General features: G+C 40.1%; 1 protein-coding gene across 4 annotated transcripts in view; it reads right to left on the bottom strand.

Annotated features, from left to right (window-relative positions):
• atp11b (ATPase phospholipid transporting 11B) overlaps positions 1-20,386 on the bottom strand; it is a 53,067-nt gene that overhangs the window by 10,498 nt on the left and 22,183 nt on the right. For 2 of the 4 annotated variants that reach the window (XM_084012172.1, XM_084012174.1), the window contains exons 15-29: positions 17,620-17,688; positions 17,384-17,457; positions 16,628-16,731; positions 15,860-16,041; positions 14,932-15,135; positions 12,947-13,100; positions 12,744-12,846; positions 12,507-12,652; positions 12,258-12,317; positions 11,543-11,670; positions 11,183-11,321; positions 10,622-10,645; positions 8,270-8,335; positions 7,496-7,599; positions 6,920-7,085 (exon numbers count right to left, since the gene is read on the bottom strand). In XM_084012172.1, the coding sequence (XP_083868298.1) occupies positions 6,920-7,085; positions 7,496-7,599; positions 8,270-8,335; positions 10,622-10,645; positions 11,183-11,321; positions 11,543-11,670; positions 12,258-12,317; positions 12,507-12,652; positions 12,744-12,846; positions 12,947-13,100; positions 14,932-15,135; positions 15,860-16,041; positions 16,628-16,731; positions 17,384-17,457; positions 17,620-17,688 (1,723 nt within the window). Of the gene's footprint in view, positions 1-1,831; positions 1,969-5,606; positions 5,693-6,919; positions 7,086-7,495; positions 7,600-8,269; positions 8,336-10,621; positions 10,646-11,182; positions 11,322-11,542; positions 11,671-12,257; positions 12,318-12,506; positions 12,653-12,743; positions 12,847-12,946; positions 13,101-14,931; positions 15,136-15,859; positions 16,042-16,627; positions 16,732-17,383; positions 17,458-17,619; positions 17,689-20,386 lie in introns of all 4 variants that reach the window. The other 2 variants (XM_084012175.1, XM_084012173.1) reach the window with 2 other exon arrangements.

The following is a 20,386-nucleotide window of genomic DNA, read 5'->3' as shown; positions in this document are numbered from 1 at the left end:
GCTGTTTTCCATTACAGGTGATATTCTTGAAGATGTTTCGTAAAAATAAGCAACTTTTCGGCTGAACGCCCATTTCAGTAAACACTAAGATGCTTGTTATGGTCTACAATCGGCAAGAAAACACAAAAAGCATTATCATATGTGCCCTGTGATGTAGCCAAAAGGTGTCCTATTAAGTAGCTGAACAAGCAACCTATGGATTCTACAGTGCTTCAGATTGTGATGTTGCTGCAGAAATTGGAGACAGTCTTGGCATGAAATCAAACTTCTACCTCTTGGCTGACAACAGCAAAACAGAGACCCGACAATGTGACTTATTCTGGCAAGGTCAGATGTCGCAAAAATAAATAAATAAAAGTGTTTTGCTCATCCTCTAACGGAGTTATTTCTCCTTTTGAGGAAAAGGTAAACCGATTTGTGCTTGTAACTGTAAGAGTCACCACTTAGGCAAAGTGAAAAGTTGTAGAATGTGATTAATCAGTTCAAACCACAGTAAAGCCACAGGGACAGCAGCTACGCCACAGCTGCAGCCCTGACTGTAATGAATCCTAGTGTTTATCTGTTGGTGAAGAGGCCTTAGTGTATCTATGCTGGTATGACCATATGAGTGATAACCCGTCAGCTTTTCATTAGCTTGCAGATTAATGCACTAGCTTGCATTAATCTACCGATCAAATCAATCTGCAGGAATCAGTCATTGCAAGGTTTGAACTGCAAATCAGAAACGACGACAGGCACAGTTGAGATATTTCAGGGTTCAGTGGCAGTCGTGTTTCAATAAAACTTCCTCTCCAATGATGAACAAGAAAGAAATGAGTTTCTGAGGAACTGTTTCGATCCATGTTTTAGATGGAGAAGCAGTGATATGATGCCCTCAGGCCAAACCTTGAGATGAATAGCTCTGTTGTAAACTCGAGTTTTCCAAGAAAACCATGCCAACCCCGGAATTGAAGGTTTTGTCATAAATTAGCCTCAGTGACAGCTATATGGGCGACATCATCCCCTCCATGACTTACTATATTAGCTATAAGGTTCAGTTTAACTTCATTTAGCACAACCTTATGTTGGTCTACCCAACTAGGACAGCAGAGTGACTATGATGGATCTTTTTGGCGACTCTCTGCATAAGAAAATGTATATTTTAATTTTGGATTTATAGTATGATATAGTGTTCATAAAGGTATGTAGAAAACAAAACAATTTAAGTCTTCACTTATAGAACAAACAAAACAGAAAATAACTTAAAACCACACTTGAAACTCAAAAGGGGTTTGTAAGACATCAAATACTTACAAGCAGACCATGATGTATCATTCAGGTTTCAATATGGAGCATTATTATGGTGGGATTAGATGGTTGAACAAAAAACAACAACAAAAAACAGCGCGGACAATGAAATCAAACACCAACAGCATTCTCTCTCTAAATTCTGATGATCCCAGATCTGCTCAACGACAGTAAGGGGGAGGGGCTGAGATGAATAGGTAGGAATGAGACAATAAAGGGAGGACCAGTGATGTCTGTGTAGGGAAGGATGACGTTATTCAAGGAAGGGTTTGTGTGGGAGAGGATGGGACCATTCATACAGGAAGTGAGGCTGACAGAGAGACATACAGTACAGGATTCATATTTAGAACATGAAATAAAGGGGCAGGCAGGGACAGCTGGGGAACACAGCCATGGGTCAATGACTGAAGGTGCAGGTTGCTTTAATCAAATATAAGGACATATGGGGTGGACTGCAGCCGTTGGGGGGTGCAGAGGGTTGGTTGGTCGTTAGGTGAAGCTGTAATGCTATGAGGGGGACAATGGGAGTGAAGTATGGTACTACCTAGGGGAGCAGGGGTCTGGGCCTGGGGCAGCAGGGGGAGGATAAGCAGCTAGCAGGTGCCAATTGTCCTCCCCTGGGCTCCGCTGGGCTTTAACAGGGTCATATTCTGGGCCGACTGAACCCTCACCCTCTTCCATCTGAAGGACACAAGATGCTTACAGTGAGCCCTGCCGGCTGGTCAAACAGCTCATCAGTCAGCCAGGTAGACTGTTGGTAGGTCAGACATCGACACAGCGACATAACCCGTAAAGCAAGCCTGTTAACTAACCAATCACGCTGCAAACATGACGTCACAAGTCATTTGGTCCTATATTTAGTCACGAGTCAGTTGAGATGACTGCTCGTTTACAATTCAGTTTCAGTTTTCCATTAACCAGTTAAGAAATATATTTGAAAACAAGTATAAGTTATTTTTATTAGAATGTTATTTTTTTAAGTGATTTTCATTTGGGGAAGATTTTAAATGAATCTCATAATTGTCATCTTTTAAATTCTGTTTTGTTATTCTATAGACTCAATACAAGACTAAATGACTGTGGATATAGTGGTTCAGTCCAGACTGCACTGTAGGGGGGCAAACCAATTTCTGACCTTCGCTCTGCAGCGCATTCTTATACACATAAACATAACGGTATATAGAAATCAAATACATTCTGGTCCCCTTTTAAAGCCCTTCACAAGTGGCCTCACCAACAATAGTCAACAGAGTTGAGAGCAGGTTTTTGTCTCACACAGCAAACAGGATCCGCTGCTTCCTGCTGTTTCCAACAAGACACCGATGTGTTTCCCAGGTGTTATTCCCCTGCCACCGATCTGAACCTCGTTTTAATTGGCACTGTGACAGGATGATAAATCACTGAAGAGGTCTTTCATAAAAATTGGAGTCGGGGTGATGAGTCACTTGAGGAGGGCTTTAATTTGTCACAAAAGCCAAGACAACTGAACGCGGAATGAAGCTGCAGGCATTAGAATTATGACTCATGGGGAACGCATCTTTCTAGTGCTGATAAGAGCAAATCTATTAGGATCAAAACCAATTAACCTCATGCTGAATCTATCAGAGCAAAAGAGTAGGCAAACAACCCCAAAACACAGGAGAGCCCTCTGGGTTCCTTTGCGATTACCTCCTTCTAATCCAATTAAGAAAATAAATTAAGAGGAAAAAAAAAAAAAGACTGATAAGATACAGTAATTCTTTCAGCAGAGCTGAATCATTATTGAGCACATTAAAATGAATACACTATGATTTTGAATGCAGTAAGAGCATCTTGCAAAGATTTGTTCAAAAAACAAATGACTAGAAACTAAATAAATAGGATAGGATCTCTTTTGCATAATGTGCTTTGTGCCCTCCCTAACCATAATGGGTACAATGCTTCTGATCAGTAAATATACACATTATTTCTGCTCATTCAGTTCGTGGGATGGGATTGCCTACATCATCTGTGACTTGGAATAAACATTCAGTTGCCATTTATTTGGGGATATATCTCGTTAAAACTACTGCAAGTAATCCTACATTTAAGAAGGTAACAAAAGTTCAGTTGTGGTGAAACTGTTTCTGAGAGTTGTTTTATAGTCTTCCCTTGATTGATATAACTGTTAGTGATAAAAAAAAGTTCAACAGCACCACAAACTGCTGCCTCCAAAATAACAATTAAGTTGAACGAGCACCTCTCTAAATGTTTTTTAAAAGCGTTAAAACACTAATGAGGGTAAGATTTATTGGAGAGCTTTCATTATTTTTTATTAATTCAGAGTATTCCCCTGCCAGTGCTACAGAACCAACAGCCATAGAGCTGTATGGATAAAGATATCCATGCAGCAACATTAGCCTTTTAAAGTACTTTACCGTTCTAGGGTTCCAAATAGTGGTTATTTCTTATCATCAACTAATTTGCAGATTGTTTGGGCTATAAAATAGCCATTATTACGTTCAACAGTCTAAGGGGTTGTGTTTAAAAAGCTTTGTTTTCTTTGACTCGTCGTCTAAATCCCAGAAGATATTCTATTTACTATGAACATGACAAAGAAAAGTATTAAATCCTCATCATTTGGGACTCAGATGTTTTTCTTGATTATTGGATTATCATAATAACTGCCGATTAATTTTCTGTCTTTGTACAAATCGAATAATCATATCACCTATAAACTTTACACAAAATACAGTTACAGGAATATTAACCCTATATATTCCACGTGATCTTGGACGGTTATCTAAGCAAAATTAGAACCTTTAAAAACGTAACATTTTGTGTGTTCACTAGTCAAGACCGGTGACGTGTTCAACAAAGTGAACGCACACAATTGCAAGCATTTCCCTTGCAGGTTGTTTAAAACAGCACAAGATCTTCTCGTCATCAGTCTGATAACACAGCGATCCGTCATGCTTCTAACAGGACAGCAACATGCTGCTGTACAAGGCAGCGCAGACCAGTCTGCCATGCAGCCGTGGGGGAGCACCAGTCTTGTGCTGTGGTTCTGCTGAAACCATGCAGGTGGACTGGACTCTGAGGCAAGGACAGTGTCTCAAGTGGTGAACCCAGTTTGAGGGTGTTTGACACCATGTCGAGAGGACGGACCATGCTAGAGATAAAAGGGGTGGCGTGATGAGCTGCAGCATGCCAGCCTGTGGTTTCATGACCAGCCCATAGCCGATGGCGAGGTGGGTCTGACCAGGATCTGGGATTGGTGTCTAAGGCAGATGCAGGATGTCACAGTCAGAACCACTCAGGACCCCAACAATACTGCTGTCATTATAATGAGTAATGAGGGTAGGGGAAATCAAAATGAATGAATGAATTCCTTCACTCATTGATGTGATCATGCAGAGGGGGAGTAAAAACCATGCTGTAACTGTAACAGGCAGCGCTGGATGTCTCAGAGCACATTCTCTGTCAGCCTCTCACTAAAATGCAACACATGCAGGTGAAATGCAAGATGCCACATATTTTTGCGTTATGTCCGAGCCCACGAAGCCCCAAAATATGTTTATCCTGCCCACCCGTCCCATTAATGGAGAATGCTGATTGGCTTGTCTAGGGCATGCAGTCACAGATGTAACAGAGAAGCAACTGTTCCAACACTAACAGCACACGTCTCTGCAGTCAGTGAGCTGCCAGTGTTAGAAACAGGCCTTGGAGGGAATAAATTGAGTCTACACCGGGGAGAAAAGAACATTTCTGTATTGTTTGAATCATAAACAGGAGTGCTTGCTTCCTAAAGCAATATTTATTTTAAGAGGCTGTCCATAAAACGCTGTAAATTAGACTTTAAAACCTGATTTTGTATCTTAAGCTCTGCATCAATAATGCACAAGTAAATGTATCTGAAAGTTTAAGAGTCTTGAAGATTATTAAACATAACACTTTTCAAAAGAAGTATATTTTTGAAGATGCATGGTTAATGGTCAGCCTCAAAGAGAACATTGAAACATTTCCATCATGTAAATTTGTTTTAGCTTGTAAAAATGCAAAGCAAAAAAACACAGACCTCTAATAACTTCATTAAGTCAAGCTGTCAGGAAATGCAAAACATTTGCAACAGGCCTTTAGGTAGTTTCTTCTAATGGAAGTAAAATTACATTTAGGAGCAGCATCCAAGTAGGGAAATGGGACAATCCAGTTATTTAGGCTGACACAAACATATAGATGCATCCCCAAACCTACTAATGAAGAAATATTGCTTCTGAATAAAGCACTCCTGGGATACCCGTTTAATTTCAATGAATTGGGTTATTTTAAGCCCAGGTCTGAATGAGTCTCATCTCCTCTACCTAATTTTGCCCAGCTGGCTCTTGGCTCTGGACAGAGGCTGCAGAGCGATGAAGTCATCACCTATCGCCACGCGGTTGGAATACATCTACGTCAGGAGAACATACAGAGAGGACAGGAGGAAGAACACACACACGAACGGAGAGGTTAGGAATCAAGCTCTCACATACAATTCATACTGAACCCCTTTCAGAATCACACACACACACGGTTAGAGCAGACAGGACAAACACCACAAAGGACTGGTAAAGGCAGTCCATTATTTTGAGAAACAAGGAGAGTTTTGAAGGAGGAAGGAATAAGCTAAAACATTAACAGTCCCCAGCTGGACCAATCAATGTAACAACAGTGTGGGTCTGCTAGAGGTGACCATGCACACCGTTTGATATGTGCGTGTGTATTGGAGCAGAAAGAAGTCATGTGGTGTGCGTGCAACTGAACACCATGTTGTTCCTGTTAAAAGTAGGTAACCCATGACGACAAAGGCTGAGAAAATAAAGAACTGTTTAAACAATAACTGTTTAGACAATGTGACACACATTTTGTCTCTGAGTTACCTTAAGATTTCCCTCCCTCCAGGCTCTTGTCACATTACAGGAAATATCATTTCCATTTTTGTGGAACTTCTGTTTGGCATTGCCCGTGCCATTTCATCACTTTGAATTAGTTTTGTTTTTTAGCCTGCAGACTATCAGGAAAACCCCCAAAACTATACACATTGCTTTTGACCAAAAACAAAAACAATAGATATGATTATCTTACAAATGTGGTAATGAATTAGCTAGTGTCCAATTGGTCAGAATAATTTAAATAAATATGTTTTGATCCCAAATGCAGCATTTGCCTTATGATTGATTTCTTTGTGAGCTTTTGCAGAATGTTTGTTCTCCATACCTGATCTTCTGACTTCTTTCTCTCATCCTGCTTTTCATTATTTTTAAATCATGATTTTGCCTTGACAAAAAAAAAAGTTTACTAACACTTTACTAATATTGAGAGCAGAGATAAGCAATGGCGCCTGCCATTCCGTTTCACTAAAAATCTATCAGAGAATAAAAAAGCAAGCAGTGAGTTGAGACCGGCTGTGACTACACTGCACCTTGACGTCAGGCTGCAGGGTGGAGGGCATGTGAAAGAGAGGGAAACCTCTGGGAAAAAACAGCCTCTTTAAATCCAATTTGAAATAAAACCTGTATTTGTTTATACCAAGTAGAATCCACTTTAGAGGAATGGCTGGACTTCTTTACAAAGGTTCCCTGTAACCAACAAATAAGAGATCTTCTCATTAACTCTCCGCCCCTCCTCTCAATGTTACCTGACTCTTCTGTGTGCTGGTGGGCTGCAGATGTCGATAGAAAACCTTCTTCACCACATCAGGAAAGAGGCAAGTTATGACGATGATGATGATGGCGAACCAGGCTGAACCGCTGGACAGCAGCTGTACGAATACAAAGTACATGTCCTGGGTGTGGAGGAAAGGCCTGGAGGGAGTGGAAGGGACAGATGGTTATGCACTGGAGAAGAAAGGGGAAAAATTAACCATTTATATCTGCTGCTCATCAGGGGTGGAAAGCATCACTAAACAAGCAGTCTGGCGATTACCGGCCAAGTGACAAGATCAGTGAATCTGTATATCAGTTTATTCATTCCAGAGCCTCAACACGGAGTTTATAACAAAGTATGTTAACACCTCTTTTTTTGAAGGTGGCATTAATGAAATAATTAATTAATTTAATGTAAACAACATATTTCTCGTGAGCAACTAAGGTTTTATGAAATTATTTTCAAAGCAGCTACTTCAACTACATGTTAAACCACAGCATAGCATTGTGAGTGTGAAATCAGTGTACAAAATAAAAGGAACATTTGTTATGTAAGAACTGATTCCTACCAGATGATCCCTCCATAGAAGAGAGAGAAGATGAAGTAGAAGGCAATCGAACCCCACGTCACAAAATGGTTCATCCATGTCCAGAAATGAGTCTCTAAAGCAAGCTATTACACACACACACACACACACACAAAAGAAGGCTAAGTGTCAAACATGGAGACAGGGACAGTTAGGGCATCAATAAACCACAGCAGTCTGTCTCTCTGCTGTGAAAAAAGACCTTGACCCCAACCTGTGACAAATGATTTCCTCTTAATGGCCACTGACATCATCGTTGTGCTTCACAAACACTTCATATTAGGACTGTGGCGATAGTGTGTCCCTGCTACAAAGCTCTCAGCTGTGAATCATCTTAAAGCTGCATTCAACCTTTTGTGACCATGAGAGGGCGCAACGTCTCAAAAACAAATATAAATTGGAAAACATGTTTGCAAACTGTTTTAGGCTCAATATTCAATTGCTTTTTTTGTGGTTGACTGGCTACAGAGTATAATATCAGAGTCTCCAGCGTGCTACCCTACTTTTATTTTCCAGCCATTCATTGTTGCTGTTTTGTGTAGATGCATTACCATTCAGAAATGGCTGAAACCAAACACTCCCTACACTAATATTTCACTGACACTATATACAAATAGCTTGCATATTTGCACCATAATATAACAGAAATTATGTTCATATAGCAACATTAGATATGCAAGAAAATACAGTTGAAAGTCATGAGAAATATAGTTAAAGAAAGAAAGAAGAGAGAATATAAGATTGGGTGTCATTTACCTTTAATGTAACTGTGATGACCATGACAGTAAAGACCAACGTGCCAAATGTCCAGTTCCCAAACATCTATAAAACAGAGATAAGACTGTCAACAGTATCACACTATGACAATTTAAAAAATATATAGTGGCTATGTTTGCATTTATGGACCCGGATACTAGCAATATAACAATACTCTCACTGTGTGGCCATCCTATTGATATGCTTTTATACCCTGCATATCTTATTACTGTTAATAATAATAATAATTTTATTTAAAAGGCGCTTTTAAGGACATAAACAAATCTACAATTGCTACAATTTTCAATGCATTGAATAATAGTCATATTGTCATATACATTTACAACAATTTGTTAGCATTTCATTTTCCTCGTGGATACAAAAAAATAAAAAAATAAAACACCAGTCACAATTGCTGTATGTGATATTTACTGATTATGTTGCTGGTATATAATCACAAATCTGGCTAAAGGTTGAGAGTCAGGACAGCTGAGACAGAGGAGAATGTTGTGCTTCAGTTGTGGGATGGAGAGAAAACAATCTGCCTCGGTGGAGTGTTATTACGATGCCTGTAATGAAGGCTTGCTCTCCGACCGTGACTATTGTCGGTGGCTCCACTGCTTGCTATGAGAATCACTCTACTTGCAGGGTGAGAGCTGTGGGGGGCATAGCGTTCTTTGCCAGCCAATTCAGGGCCCTTCTAGTCTGAACACTCAAAAACGAATTGGGAGTCGGCACTGGAAGGGAGACTGAGCAGCGCATAAGCGTTCTGTCATCCATTCCACAATGACACCGTCTACCGTAAACGTCTCTGCCCCTCTGTCAGCAGCAGCTCCTGGGAAACTGGGTGGACAGCAGCTCCCTAACCTGCCTTCACCAGGCAGATTTCACCAAAATAGATTTCATCTCAGTTCCAAGGGGAAAACATCAAAAGTGTTTGTAGGCCTATGTATTGATTGATTGATTTAATTTCCCCACCCACCATAGCAAGAGAGGGGAAACTGCCTGTAGTGAAACAAGCTCACAGAAACACTGGGAGCCTTGATCAATCAATGTGGATGCGGTAAATACCTTCAAAACACATTTGGGTGATTTAAATTGCTGTCTATGCAGATTATGCTTCATTAAACGCAACTCAAATGGACCTGAAGCAGAAGTGCATCTCACATAGCCAGTATTGATTGATACATTTTTTTAAAAATGAAATAAAAGCATCTGTTCCTTGAAATACGCCTCTAACAACAGTTTCAGTGGGGACTGGCCGTAAGAGTGACTAATATATCCACAGAAACACTCAGGGGAGTAGCCGACAATTCTGGAATGTTGTTCAAGTTCTAGTTTATTTATGTCCCAAGTTAAAAAAAAAACAGTCTGAACCAAAGTCCTTTACAAATTCTGCTCTATGGACCCAATTTTTTTGATACAACTTCTTACATTGGCCTTTTTCTACACCACCACCTTTTAACCTGCTAGTGACAGCACTTGTAACACTTTAACCTTGCATATTTGTCATGATCAAAGTACGAACTGACCCCTGATGTGCTTTCACTACTGCAGTGCGAGTTGAAAACATGCCTGTTCAGATAGGACCTTGCAGCTTTCTCGAGAACCGCTTATACAAGCAACTTCATGCTCAACAACAGGCTTTCTATGCTGCCCACTTGCTTGTCTGTAGAGACCTGAAGCCCTCCCCCCTGCTGTTGAAAGAACGTTGTTTACTTGTTTATTCATTTTGAACATGCCTTGTGCCATAATTGCACCAAATTCGACAATGCACTACCAATATTAACTGCTAGGTTGTCCACGATGATGACTGTGATGTTGTTGACCTGGAGAGGCAGTGACTCCAACTAAGTAAGAGTAGGAGAGCTATACGTAGGGAAAGGTCTGCTAGCCACACGAAAGCATGCAGTGTAAAATGCCATAGGCATTCTGTGTTCTCTCTAGAGCTGCCACTGTATGAAATGAAAAACATATTTTTGTAAATTACAGCGCACTTGTAATTAACTGCAGGAGAATTAATGCTTTGGTTTTTTTAATGGTCATGTTTTGTGTTTAGCGTTTTATATCATAGACTAATGTAGTCTGATTTTAAAAGCACGTTCTCAATAAAACAAGCTCAGATTTATCTGACTGGTTGTATATGCAGTAAGATGAGAAACAAATTATCTTTGCACCTTTTGGCAGATGAGGCCAAAACTGTAGCTGTACAGCTCATTTCAATGTTTAGGACAAAATATGTCAACATGTAAATATACTGTAGAGGATACATATGAAAAATTATCATAAGCAAGAACAATAATACGGTTAGGAATAAATTCCCCGCCCAAAAACTGCAGAGCAGACTCTTACCAGCTGCCTGTTAGCTCGCAAGATCTGAAGACATGCACACCGTGAAGGCAGAAGGAAAAAGAGAAATCAACGAAAGACAGAAGAAAAAGACAAGCAAGAAAAACAAAAGGAGTGAGATTTCCACCAAACTTCGAACAGAGAGGCAGATGGTAACAATATGCAGCCGGTAAGAAAACTGATTTGATGTAGAACCAGAGAGAAACAGAACATAAGATAAGAACAATAGGTCAAATTACTAGACATTACTTATCAATTAGTGAATGGAAATAATAGAGAAAAACAAACTGTATACATGGCTGTTAAACAAAACGACAGAATGAGGATGAGACGGATAAAAACAAAGAGCAGGATTAAGTGAAGCGTGACTGAAGAAAGACCAGCGGGCATCCAGCCCCATACATAACAAATAAATCATCATAACATGCACTGTAAAATGACATTTCTTTCTTATCTACCATCCAATTCCTAAAGCAACAGTTCCCTAATTCCTCTCAACAGGACAGTATATTTTCCTCAGAATTCGACCAGAAACACAATACAAAGAGAAAGCCAAGTACACACCTGCCCATTGCCCATAAGTGTGGTGTCCTCTCCCATCAGTATGTAGGATCCGAAGAAGAAGACAAAGGCGTGACAGAAGCCCAACAGAGTCCAGTACAGGAACGTCCGGAAAGACAGCAGAGAATTCTTGCTGATGTCCCTGTAGGATACAATTAAACCTTAGAGGATATACTGTATTAAAGTGCAGTCAAACTATGTTTTGGTTGATCTTATTTAAAGTTACATAAAATTCTGATTTTATTAATTCTCTTATTTTTTCCATTAAGTTATGGCAGATATACATTTTTGGCATACGAAAGCTTCCCACAAACAGTTAATGCTTTTCTACAGTGTGCACCTCCAGATGACATGTAAACTTACCTGTACAGGCCAGGTTTATTCTGCAGCACGTGTGGATGGACCAGCTGTTCAAACAGACTGTACACCAGGATGGGCAGCGAGGTGAAGCAGATGTTGTACAGTGTCAGATAAACACTGTCATACAGGGTCTGGGATGGACACGGACAGAATTTCACTTCACACCAATCTATTAGCTTCACCTGACATACACAAGGCATCTAAACTTAAAACAAAACGGGCCGAGCACTTTATCAGATACACAGGCAAAACAGAGAATGGCAGTCTTTTAATGAGGTCATTTTTCTTTTGTCTCAGATGAAAGTAATAACCTTAATATCAGACTAAAGCTTGAGCAACACACTTAATGCTAATAATGGTTTCATTAATCATTTAACTTGAAGCCAACTTCATTGATATTAAAGAGTTTAATGGCAAAATGTGAGATCCACTGTTTAAATGTTAAAGGACTTTTATGAGCTCCATGTATTAAGTAAAAGTCATGACTGAATCTCAATGAAGTTGTGGCTTCTCGAGCATTTACAATCTTCTAATTAAAAATCTTAATCAAACTGGATATCAAACTGCCTCATGCCAACATTAGTTGTGAAAAGAAACTTTTGGTAAAGTAAAGAAGGCATTCCATGAAATCAATGACAGAATGTGCAACATTAAAACCACATATAACTCTACGATGGCATATGAGAGAGTGGAGAGATCGGGAGATAAAGAGACTTACTTGTTGTGAAAACAGACAGAAGAACTGGTATAAAAACTGGGGCGTGATAAAACACACATTCTAGAAAAGACAGAATGAAGGAACGAAACATTAAAAACATTGCAGTGAAAGGAGACATGGTCGAACTATCCAGTTGAGCTCCTAAGGACTAATTCCTCCTCAAGGAATACGTTTAATTAAGATGCAATGTTTTTTTCAAACCACTGGATTATCATAGAAAGCATGTGCAGATACAGTTAAGTTGCTTACCTTGTAGAAAAAGTACTGTACAAGGGTAGCTATTCGAATGTAGTAGAAGTGACCGTGGACAAGCAGAAGTTTAGCCAGGAACTTAAACCTGGCAATTGCATAGTCACTGTTTCTCACGGCCTGACGACCCTCCTTCCCCATGATACCTGGAGATACACGCACATATGTTGGAGGACACGCTGCAGAATACCATTTAAGGCTTAGAGACCATATTGTGTGTGTGTGATGAGTGTTTACCTATGCCCACATGAGCTTCCTGTATCATGCTGACATCATTAGCTCCATCCCCAATAGCAAGGGTGATAGGTTTCTCTGGGGAGGTTTTGAAAAGACGCACCACCTGGACAAAACAAAGTAAGAATGACTCTAGGTCAAAATGAGGGTAATGTATTTGGGTGTGTGTGTGTGTGTGTGTGTGGGGGGCGGGGGGCATCCGGTACCTTGGCTTTCTGCAGAGGGGCCATGCGGCAGCACAGCACAGCTGAACAGTTTTTACACACTTCCATGAAGAGCTTCTCGTGTTCCCTCAACGCTAAAGACAGACTGGCCCCATCCACGACTAACCCGTGCTGAATGACGTGGTCCTCCTTTATCCTGTAAAAATATAGAGATAATGGTGAAGATACTGTCTGTACCTTACAAACAGGCTCAGTAGTGAATGAGCTGCTACTGTGTTGGCAGATACAGTGTTGTAACTGAGCTGGACCCGAGAGGAGTCGGTCAAAACAGATCAGCGATGCCGTTTTGTTCTCTGTGAATGATGTAATGTAATGTAATGTAATGTAATGTGCCCCGCCTGTGTATTTTGTGAGCAGTGAACAATGTGCTGAACTCCATTTAAAAGATTGGAAACCAGTCATCAAACCAGCTTTAAATGTCTTGTCTCTTTTAATATGTGCTGTGTGGTTATTCTAATTTATGCCGATGTGAATAGTGCTTCATGTGGATTTTGAAATTAGTATTTGGAAAAAGTATTGAAAAAAGTAACTGATAAATATTTAACTTAACTTCAAAAGGGTGAGAACAGAATTTGGTGGTGGGGTAGAATGAGTGTTTAATTGGGTTATTTCCTTTTGATGTTGCCAACATGTTGGTTTTACAATGAACAAATACTCTCGTTATTCACAAAGGAAGACTGTTCACATAACGAACCGTCATTCCAATAAAATGGAATGTTTTAGTAATAAACTGTTTTGCAATTAGAAGATAAATGAACTGTAATAATTTAAAGAAAAATATAAAGCTTGTTGCTACTTCCCTCCACCTCCCCCCTGTGATAGTGGTACGACCCGAGGGGGTAGGGGCTCTATGTGTGCACGAACACAGCCCTGCGTGCTGAGTGGACAGGATGATCAGCGCTGTCGATCTTTGCAAAACAAATAACAGGCTCTACGTGCACGTAAAGGCGCGTTTTTTTCTAAAACCAGATGATTTATGTTGTTCTATCGGAGCATAGTGTCGGCTTCAGTGAATAATAAAAAAAATGTTGCCGGCTGGGGCTTTAAAGGTTCATCACTCAGGAGCACTTTTGAGCTTTGTTTTTATGCAGTGTATGTAAGTAGACCCAAATATGAGATTAAATATTTAGGTCCAGTTTCAGAGCTATTTGGAAACTAGCATACAAATCAATGGTCAAAGTGGGCCAGAACTCACCGGTACATTTTACTCTTTGGAGTAAAGTCACTTTTCTTGCCACTTCTCACAAGCTGTCGCTACTGTTTTCTGCCCTCTCCATATCAATACTCTCTGGGTGATTCAGATTTATACGGTGCACCGCCAGCATGTTTGGGTCACGCCTCATAAGCCGCAACATAAAAATACTCCTGTGAATGTCTGGATTCCTGAAGAATACAACTTTCAGATGAACGCTGTGTGTGAAAATGTTATATTATGTGTATATAAAAATATTCAATTATAGCGAGAATTATAGCTTTTTGGCCATTATCTATTATAATGAAGAATTTCCACATGATGTGAAATTGCTTAGTTTTCAGTCAAAAATATTAAAATATTACAAACCCATTATCACCTAGAATTGATAATTCACTGTTTAAAATAATGATTGCTTATTCTGGTCAATAGACATGGCAACATGCGACTAAGGAGAGTACTGGCACTTTCCACTTCAAGTACAGATATAAACAACATATTCACTAGAGCCATGGCCGTTCCTTTCTGCCTATAAGCTTTATCAAAGAACCAGCACTTTATACAACTTGTGTAAATCATAAAAACATGACAAGTTGAGTTCCAGAAAGTTTCACACTGATGGAGACAGTAACAATGCAACATCAATCAAAGTGAATGTTATCCAATTAAAACCAAACTCTAACACTAATAGTTAAAGAACTCCATTGTTAGAATCCAAGGCTTCAATGTTGTTCAAGATACACTGTTAATAGTCAGTAGTCACAAACACACTCACCTCCTGGCGAGTCTGCGGAGCTGCTCAGCACACTCGTTGTCAGACTGCTGTTGCAGCAGCTCCAGGATGTTCATGGTTCTGTGGAAGTGGCCACAGGACAGGCTGACGCTGACTGCAGTCTCATGTTTGTCCCCTGTCAGCACCCATACTTTGATCCCTGCCAGACGCAGAGCTTCAATGGTCTCCTGGACTTTTTCTTGGAGTCTGAGAAAGACATGGTAATAATTCTCTTTAGTTGGGTTATTTTCTTTAATCCTCTAGCTCTGAGCAACTCCCGTCATTATTATCCCGTCTCCTAAATCCATGACTACACAACCAATAGTTGTTCAGATATTTCAGTCTGGATGAAAGTGGAGGACTGACCAACCTTCAGCCCAACATTGCCATCCACACAGCAATGCTGCTAGCGTGACTTTGAATGCACAGGAGGCACTGAAACGCGAATCTGGGGCCACATTACATAGATTGTTGGAAAAGACAACCAGGCGGAAATAAGACATATGTCTCAACCAAACAGTAACTACATGTTATGTTCTCGCTGCCAGTGGCAACACACGAAGAAGAAAAAGGAAAAAAAAAACATGGGTTACATAATTTGACATTATATGGTATGTTGGATTTCACTGTAACTGGGTAGTATGAGTGACTACTAGATGATGGTGGTATAGGTCGTCAGTCAAACCTATACCTTTCAGTGGCTTTAACTTAAAGCCAGTAGCCATACTGTAGTCAAAAGCAAGACACTGTTGATTTAGAATCAATCTCTCGCATCAGTCTATATACATGCTACTGCTTTCTGTATGGAAAAAAGTATAACAAGTAAAGACTTCAAGTTGAAGTGAAAGACGTCCTGTCCATAAGGGGAAGAGAACTGGTTTTCAGGAGGGACAACCAAAATATATTCTAATTTATTTGTCAGTCTCCATACTTGTCCTCAACCCCCGTTGCTCCCAGCAGCTGCAGGTCTCTCTCAATGTAGCTGAAGGCCTCTTGCAGTCTCTCCTCCCTCTGCTGCAGCGCGGTGCGGGCAGCGTTCAGATGCCTGTCCACATCAATGTATTCCTCTGGGCTGAAGTGGCGACATGCGACAACCAAGGTCCGCAGACCTTTCTACAGGAGGAGGATGAAAAAATGATGAAGATGTGGTTAGGAGAAGAGGAAGCAGAAGGAGAAAGGACAGAAAAACAAATTATCAGAGCTTGGCTTTAAATCACACAACCAGCCTGAGGGGTAGATAACCACGAATCAACCGAGTACAGAGCCCCAACTCCTGGGAACTGACGTCCCATGACATGATGTGGAGGCCAGATATGCCTGTATGTTTTTATGTGGCCACTGTGGTGAAGGGTACAGTCTAATGAATCTACAGTCTAATGGGTAACATGGAGCAATAAAGCCAAAAGTAATCACTTCAACGCCAGAAAATGCCAAGCCTATGCACAAAGAGAACGCAATTGTGAACACATGGAACAAGAGGCATTTCGGAGTCAGATATTTAAAGGTTTCACTATAAAACCGAGGAGTTTTTTTCTGTAAGAAATTCTTTGAAGTGGCAAATGTGTCACGTGTCTCAAAAGTCTGCACATCTTCCATCCCTTGTATGAGGAAAATATACATTTTTACATCAAGTTGCCGGTGAAGCTATTGTAGCAACATACACATTGAAAAAAACTGAAAGTAAAAAATCAAATCTCACCAACGCAAACTCGTCAACGTGCAGTCTCGTCTTTTCTATCTCACCACTGGTAGTTAAAGGCAAGATGGACGACTCCGCGCCCTTGGTGAACAGCACTTTGCCTCCTTGAAAGTCAGGCCAACAAGAAAAAAGAATACAAGGTAAAACAAATAAAGAAAAAATATAGAAAATATATATATTTGTGAAAAGTACTATGAAAAACTGTAGCTTTGGACAAAAATAAAAAATCTTAACATTTATATTCGCTCTCTAAAACCATTTTAATGTGTTTTCAATTGCATTTATTTTGCTTTTAAAATCTCCCTTGCATATTTTTTTAATCTCTACTCTTCTTTTTGACCTCATGATCAACCTTTCATTCTGAGGTGCTGCAGTCAATAATTCTAAAAATAATAGTTAACGTTAGGGCTGGGCGATTTGGAGAAAATTAAATATCACAACATTTTTGGCTAAATACCTCAATATCGATATTGCGATGATATTGTGGGATTTACCATAGGTGCTTTTACACAATGGGATTTTTGAAAAATAATCATCAGTAATGTCCATATAATGACTAAGTGGGTTAAAAGGCAAATAATAGATCAGCTGGAACAGTGTGGTAGATTCCTAAAATTATTTTACTGTAATGAAGCCTTAAAAAAAAAAAAGGAAAACAATAATGCCATATGATGACATCCAAAATCTCAGATGACAGGTAGTCTCATATGAAGATAGATATAAAATATATTGTCCAATCCAAGTTTAAGGTGTTACCTGAGGGAGTCTGCAGTATGACGCTCATCCTCCTGCGGTCAGCATCAAACTCCAACACATGAAGCAGTTTATATCTGAGAGAGGAAAGAGAGGAGCTCCTGTTAACCTCACTTTGGACTCACAGGCAATATTTTTCAATAGTAGCTTACGCAGCCATTTTTCTGTCTGCAGTCTGGATCATGTTTTTTATTGCATGGGTATTTGTCATTTAAGAAAATGAACAGGATTAGACGTACTTCTCTGATTTGCCAAATGTTTTGATCTCCATGGTATCTCCACTGCTTCGTGTGAAGGCCACTCCAATCCTTGGGGGAAAAAAACAAGATGGCAGTTAAAGCTGGAGATTTTTGGAGAATGAACCTTTACATACTGGATGAAAATATAATTTGGGAGGATTTTGAAGGTTACTGGGCCTTTAAAGATACAAAAATATAATTTTTAGCTATAGCACTCCCCCTCAGGCTGTTGAGGGCCCTATTTCATAAACAACTGCAAAGTGGTAGGTCTTTGGAGCAGGGACTACATCTCTAAGCACTCCTGCTATTTTGGTTCATGCATTTGCAGCAGTGCAAAGTGCAAAAGGTCTGGGTGAGGTGGTTCACTCAACTCTTCCCTTAACTGGTCTCATCTCTCTGAAACAGCTGAGCCAATCACAGTGACAAACCAAAACTCCAAAAATATTGAGGAAAACATATATGATCGCACTGTATTACATGTTGTCAAGGGTTACGTCATACATCGTTAATTCAATTGTTAACAGTATAAAGCAGCCCAGGAAAACAGATACTGTTAGAAATACTCATGCAGATTTAAATGCATCTACTAGTTGGAGAGTGATCAGTTAAAATGGTTTACTTAAATTTTAAGAATTACTATATCCACATATTTAGTTTGTGCTTGTTGCTAAAATCCCCAAATTGGGGACAAATGGAAACCCAATGGTTGTAAAATGTCTATTCCTCAGCACTCTCCAAGACCCAGTTTCCACCAAAGTACCAATGACTGGCTTAGAACTGCCTCACACCTGTACAGGCAAAACAGATTTCAAGGTCAGGAAAATACCAAATGGTGGGAGCACTGCTTGTGCTGGTCATTGAACTGCCACGAATGGAGGACTGTCAATCACTCATCTATCTAATTATTAATCTTCCTCAGGGTCATGGTCACGGAGAGATAGTGCTTAAAGTTTATGGCAGACGTGGGATAAAATCTAAGACCTTCTTGCAGCAAAGTCACAGAACACTTTCCATTTCAATCCAGTGCCATGATATGTAATCCCTATGAGGTTTGTGTAATCTGACCAATAGTGTGACATTTCAGATAACTGATGTTTAAACATGAAGTAATTGTGTTATTTTTGCAGTTAATTGGACTTGGATGGTAAATGGACTACCATTTATGTAGAACTGTTCTAGTTTCTAGCGGTCAACATTAACCCATTGACACACACATTCATACACTGATGGTTGAGGCTGCCATGCAATTGTTGCGGCTACGCTTCCAACTGTGCCCGCTTTCGGTTTAAATCAACACACATACATTGTCTGTGGCTCAATGGAGCGTGAACAACCTGGGTCATGGGCGCAGCCTCTCACTTCCCCCGACATAATTCATTTTGATAGTATGAAACTACATTGACCAGGATCACTGACTCCATGGTGTTACACAGTCCGATGAGTCTATGTTCAATGCTCCACTCTTTTAAAAATGCCTCACCTCCGTCATCATAACAGTCAAGGCATGTGATCAAAATAATGCGCTGTCACTCCGAGATAACTGTGGTTGCTGAGTGAACTCTAATAGTCCCCGGTGAGCGCAACGGCTACTCTTATTTTCTGCTCTTCATACACGTTGTGTATCTTGGAGGCAGTTCATAAGTGCAGTCGTTGGATGCCATCCAAAGTTTTTCATGCAGACCCTCATCCAGAGCAATGTTAATTGGCCTGCAAGCTGTAGCCACTCAATTAGCTACTGCTGTAGAAGGCTGGCTGCTTGCAGTTTCGTCCAGGGGTTTCCCTCTCACACTAACAGCACGCAGGGCTAACGGGCTGTCGGCATTAGCTGTGTGCTTTGCTTGACTCATCTGACAGGGCTTTGTAGCCAAACTTATCAATCAAAATCTCTTTTTCTTTATTATAAATTATTATATATTATTATTATCAACTTTAGTTTAAGGTTTACCAAGACATGCCACAATGTGGCTTAACATACTGTTTAACTACAAACTTAAATGCATTGCTTATTAAACGGAAATAAGCAAGTTTATTTTCATGCGGAACCGGTTTGACCCCATCTCTAATCTAGATCAAGGGTTCCCAAACTTTTCAGCCCGTGACCCCAAAAATAACACTAGCGATAGACACTAATAGACACTGGCGACCCCCAAAAGGTGATTGAAAACATCAGAATGCGTGCATACGGGATAAACGCACTAATAGGCGCATCCAAACAAGGGCATAACGACACACAAACACACAAACGAACTGAACAGTCTGACAACCTTGATATGAATTTTCATCAACAATTTACTTTTAGATAAAAGCAGGATACCTAAATCAAAGCAATCTCCATGTAACTTATGAGTGAACATTGTTGCTGTCATGTGCAAACTTAATTTTGACACAATACTTTCATTTCCATGTTACCAGAATAACATCTCAGTCAAAGTCATGAAAATCATCTTGCGACCCCTCTTCTGCAGTCCCGACCCCCACTTTGGGAACCCCTGGTCTAGACTATGTATTGTTTAAAATTAAATTAATGAAACTGTTGTCAACAGTGTTTTATAAACTAGCCAGTTCAATGAGGATGCCCTGTCTGTGTAATTAATACAATTCTTAATGTGTTTTGTCATCAACAATTATGTTGCTAATATTTGTCAAACACTGAAGATGACGCTTTCAAATCAGCGGGGACAAACCCTCTCAGCTGAGTGCCTGCAAACACATTCATGTAGAGCATGTGGGGGTGGGACTGATACAGGTGGACTGGCACGTTTCTCTT

The sequence above is a fragment of the Eutrigla gurnardus genome, assembly GCF_963514095.1.
Source record: "Eutrigla gurnardus genome assembly, chromosome: 6".
Lineage (NCBI taxonomy): Eukaryota > Metazoa > Chordata > Actinopteri > Perciformes > Triglidae > Eutrigla > Eutrigla gurnardus.
Note: the sequence above shows the minus strand (reverse complement) of the source record. Positions and strands in the feature narration are given on the sequence as shown.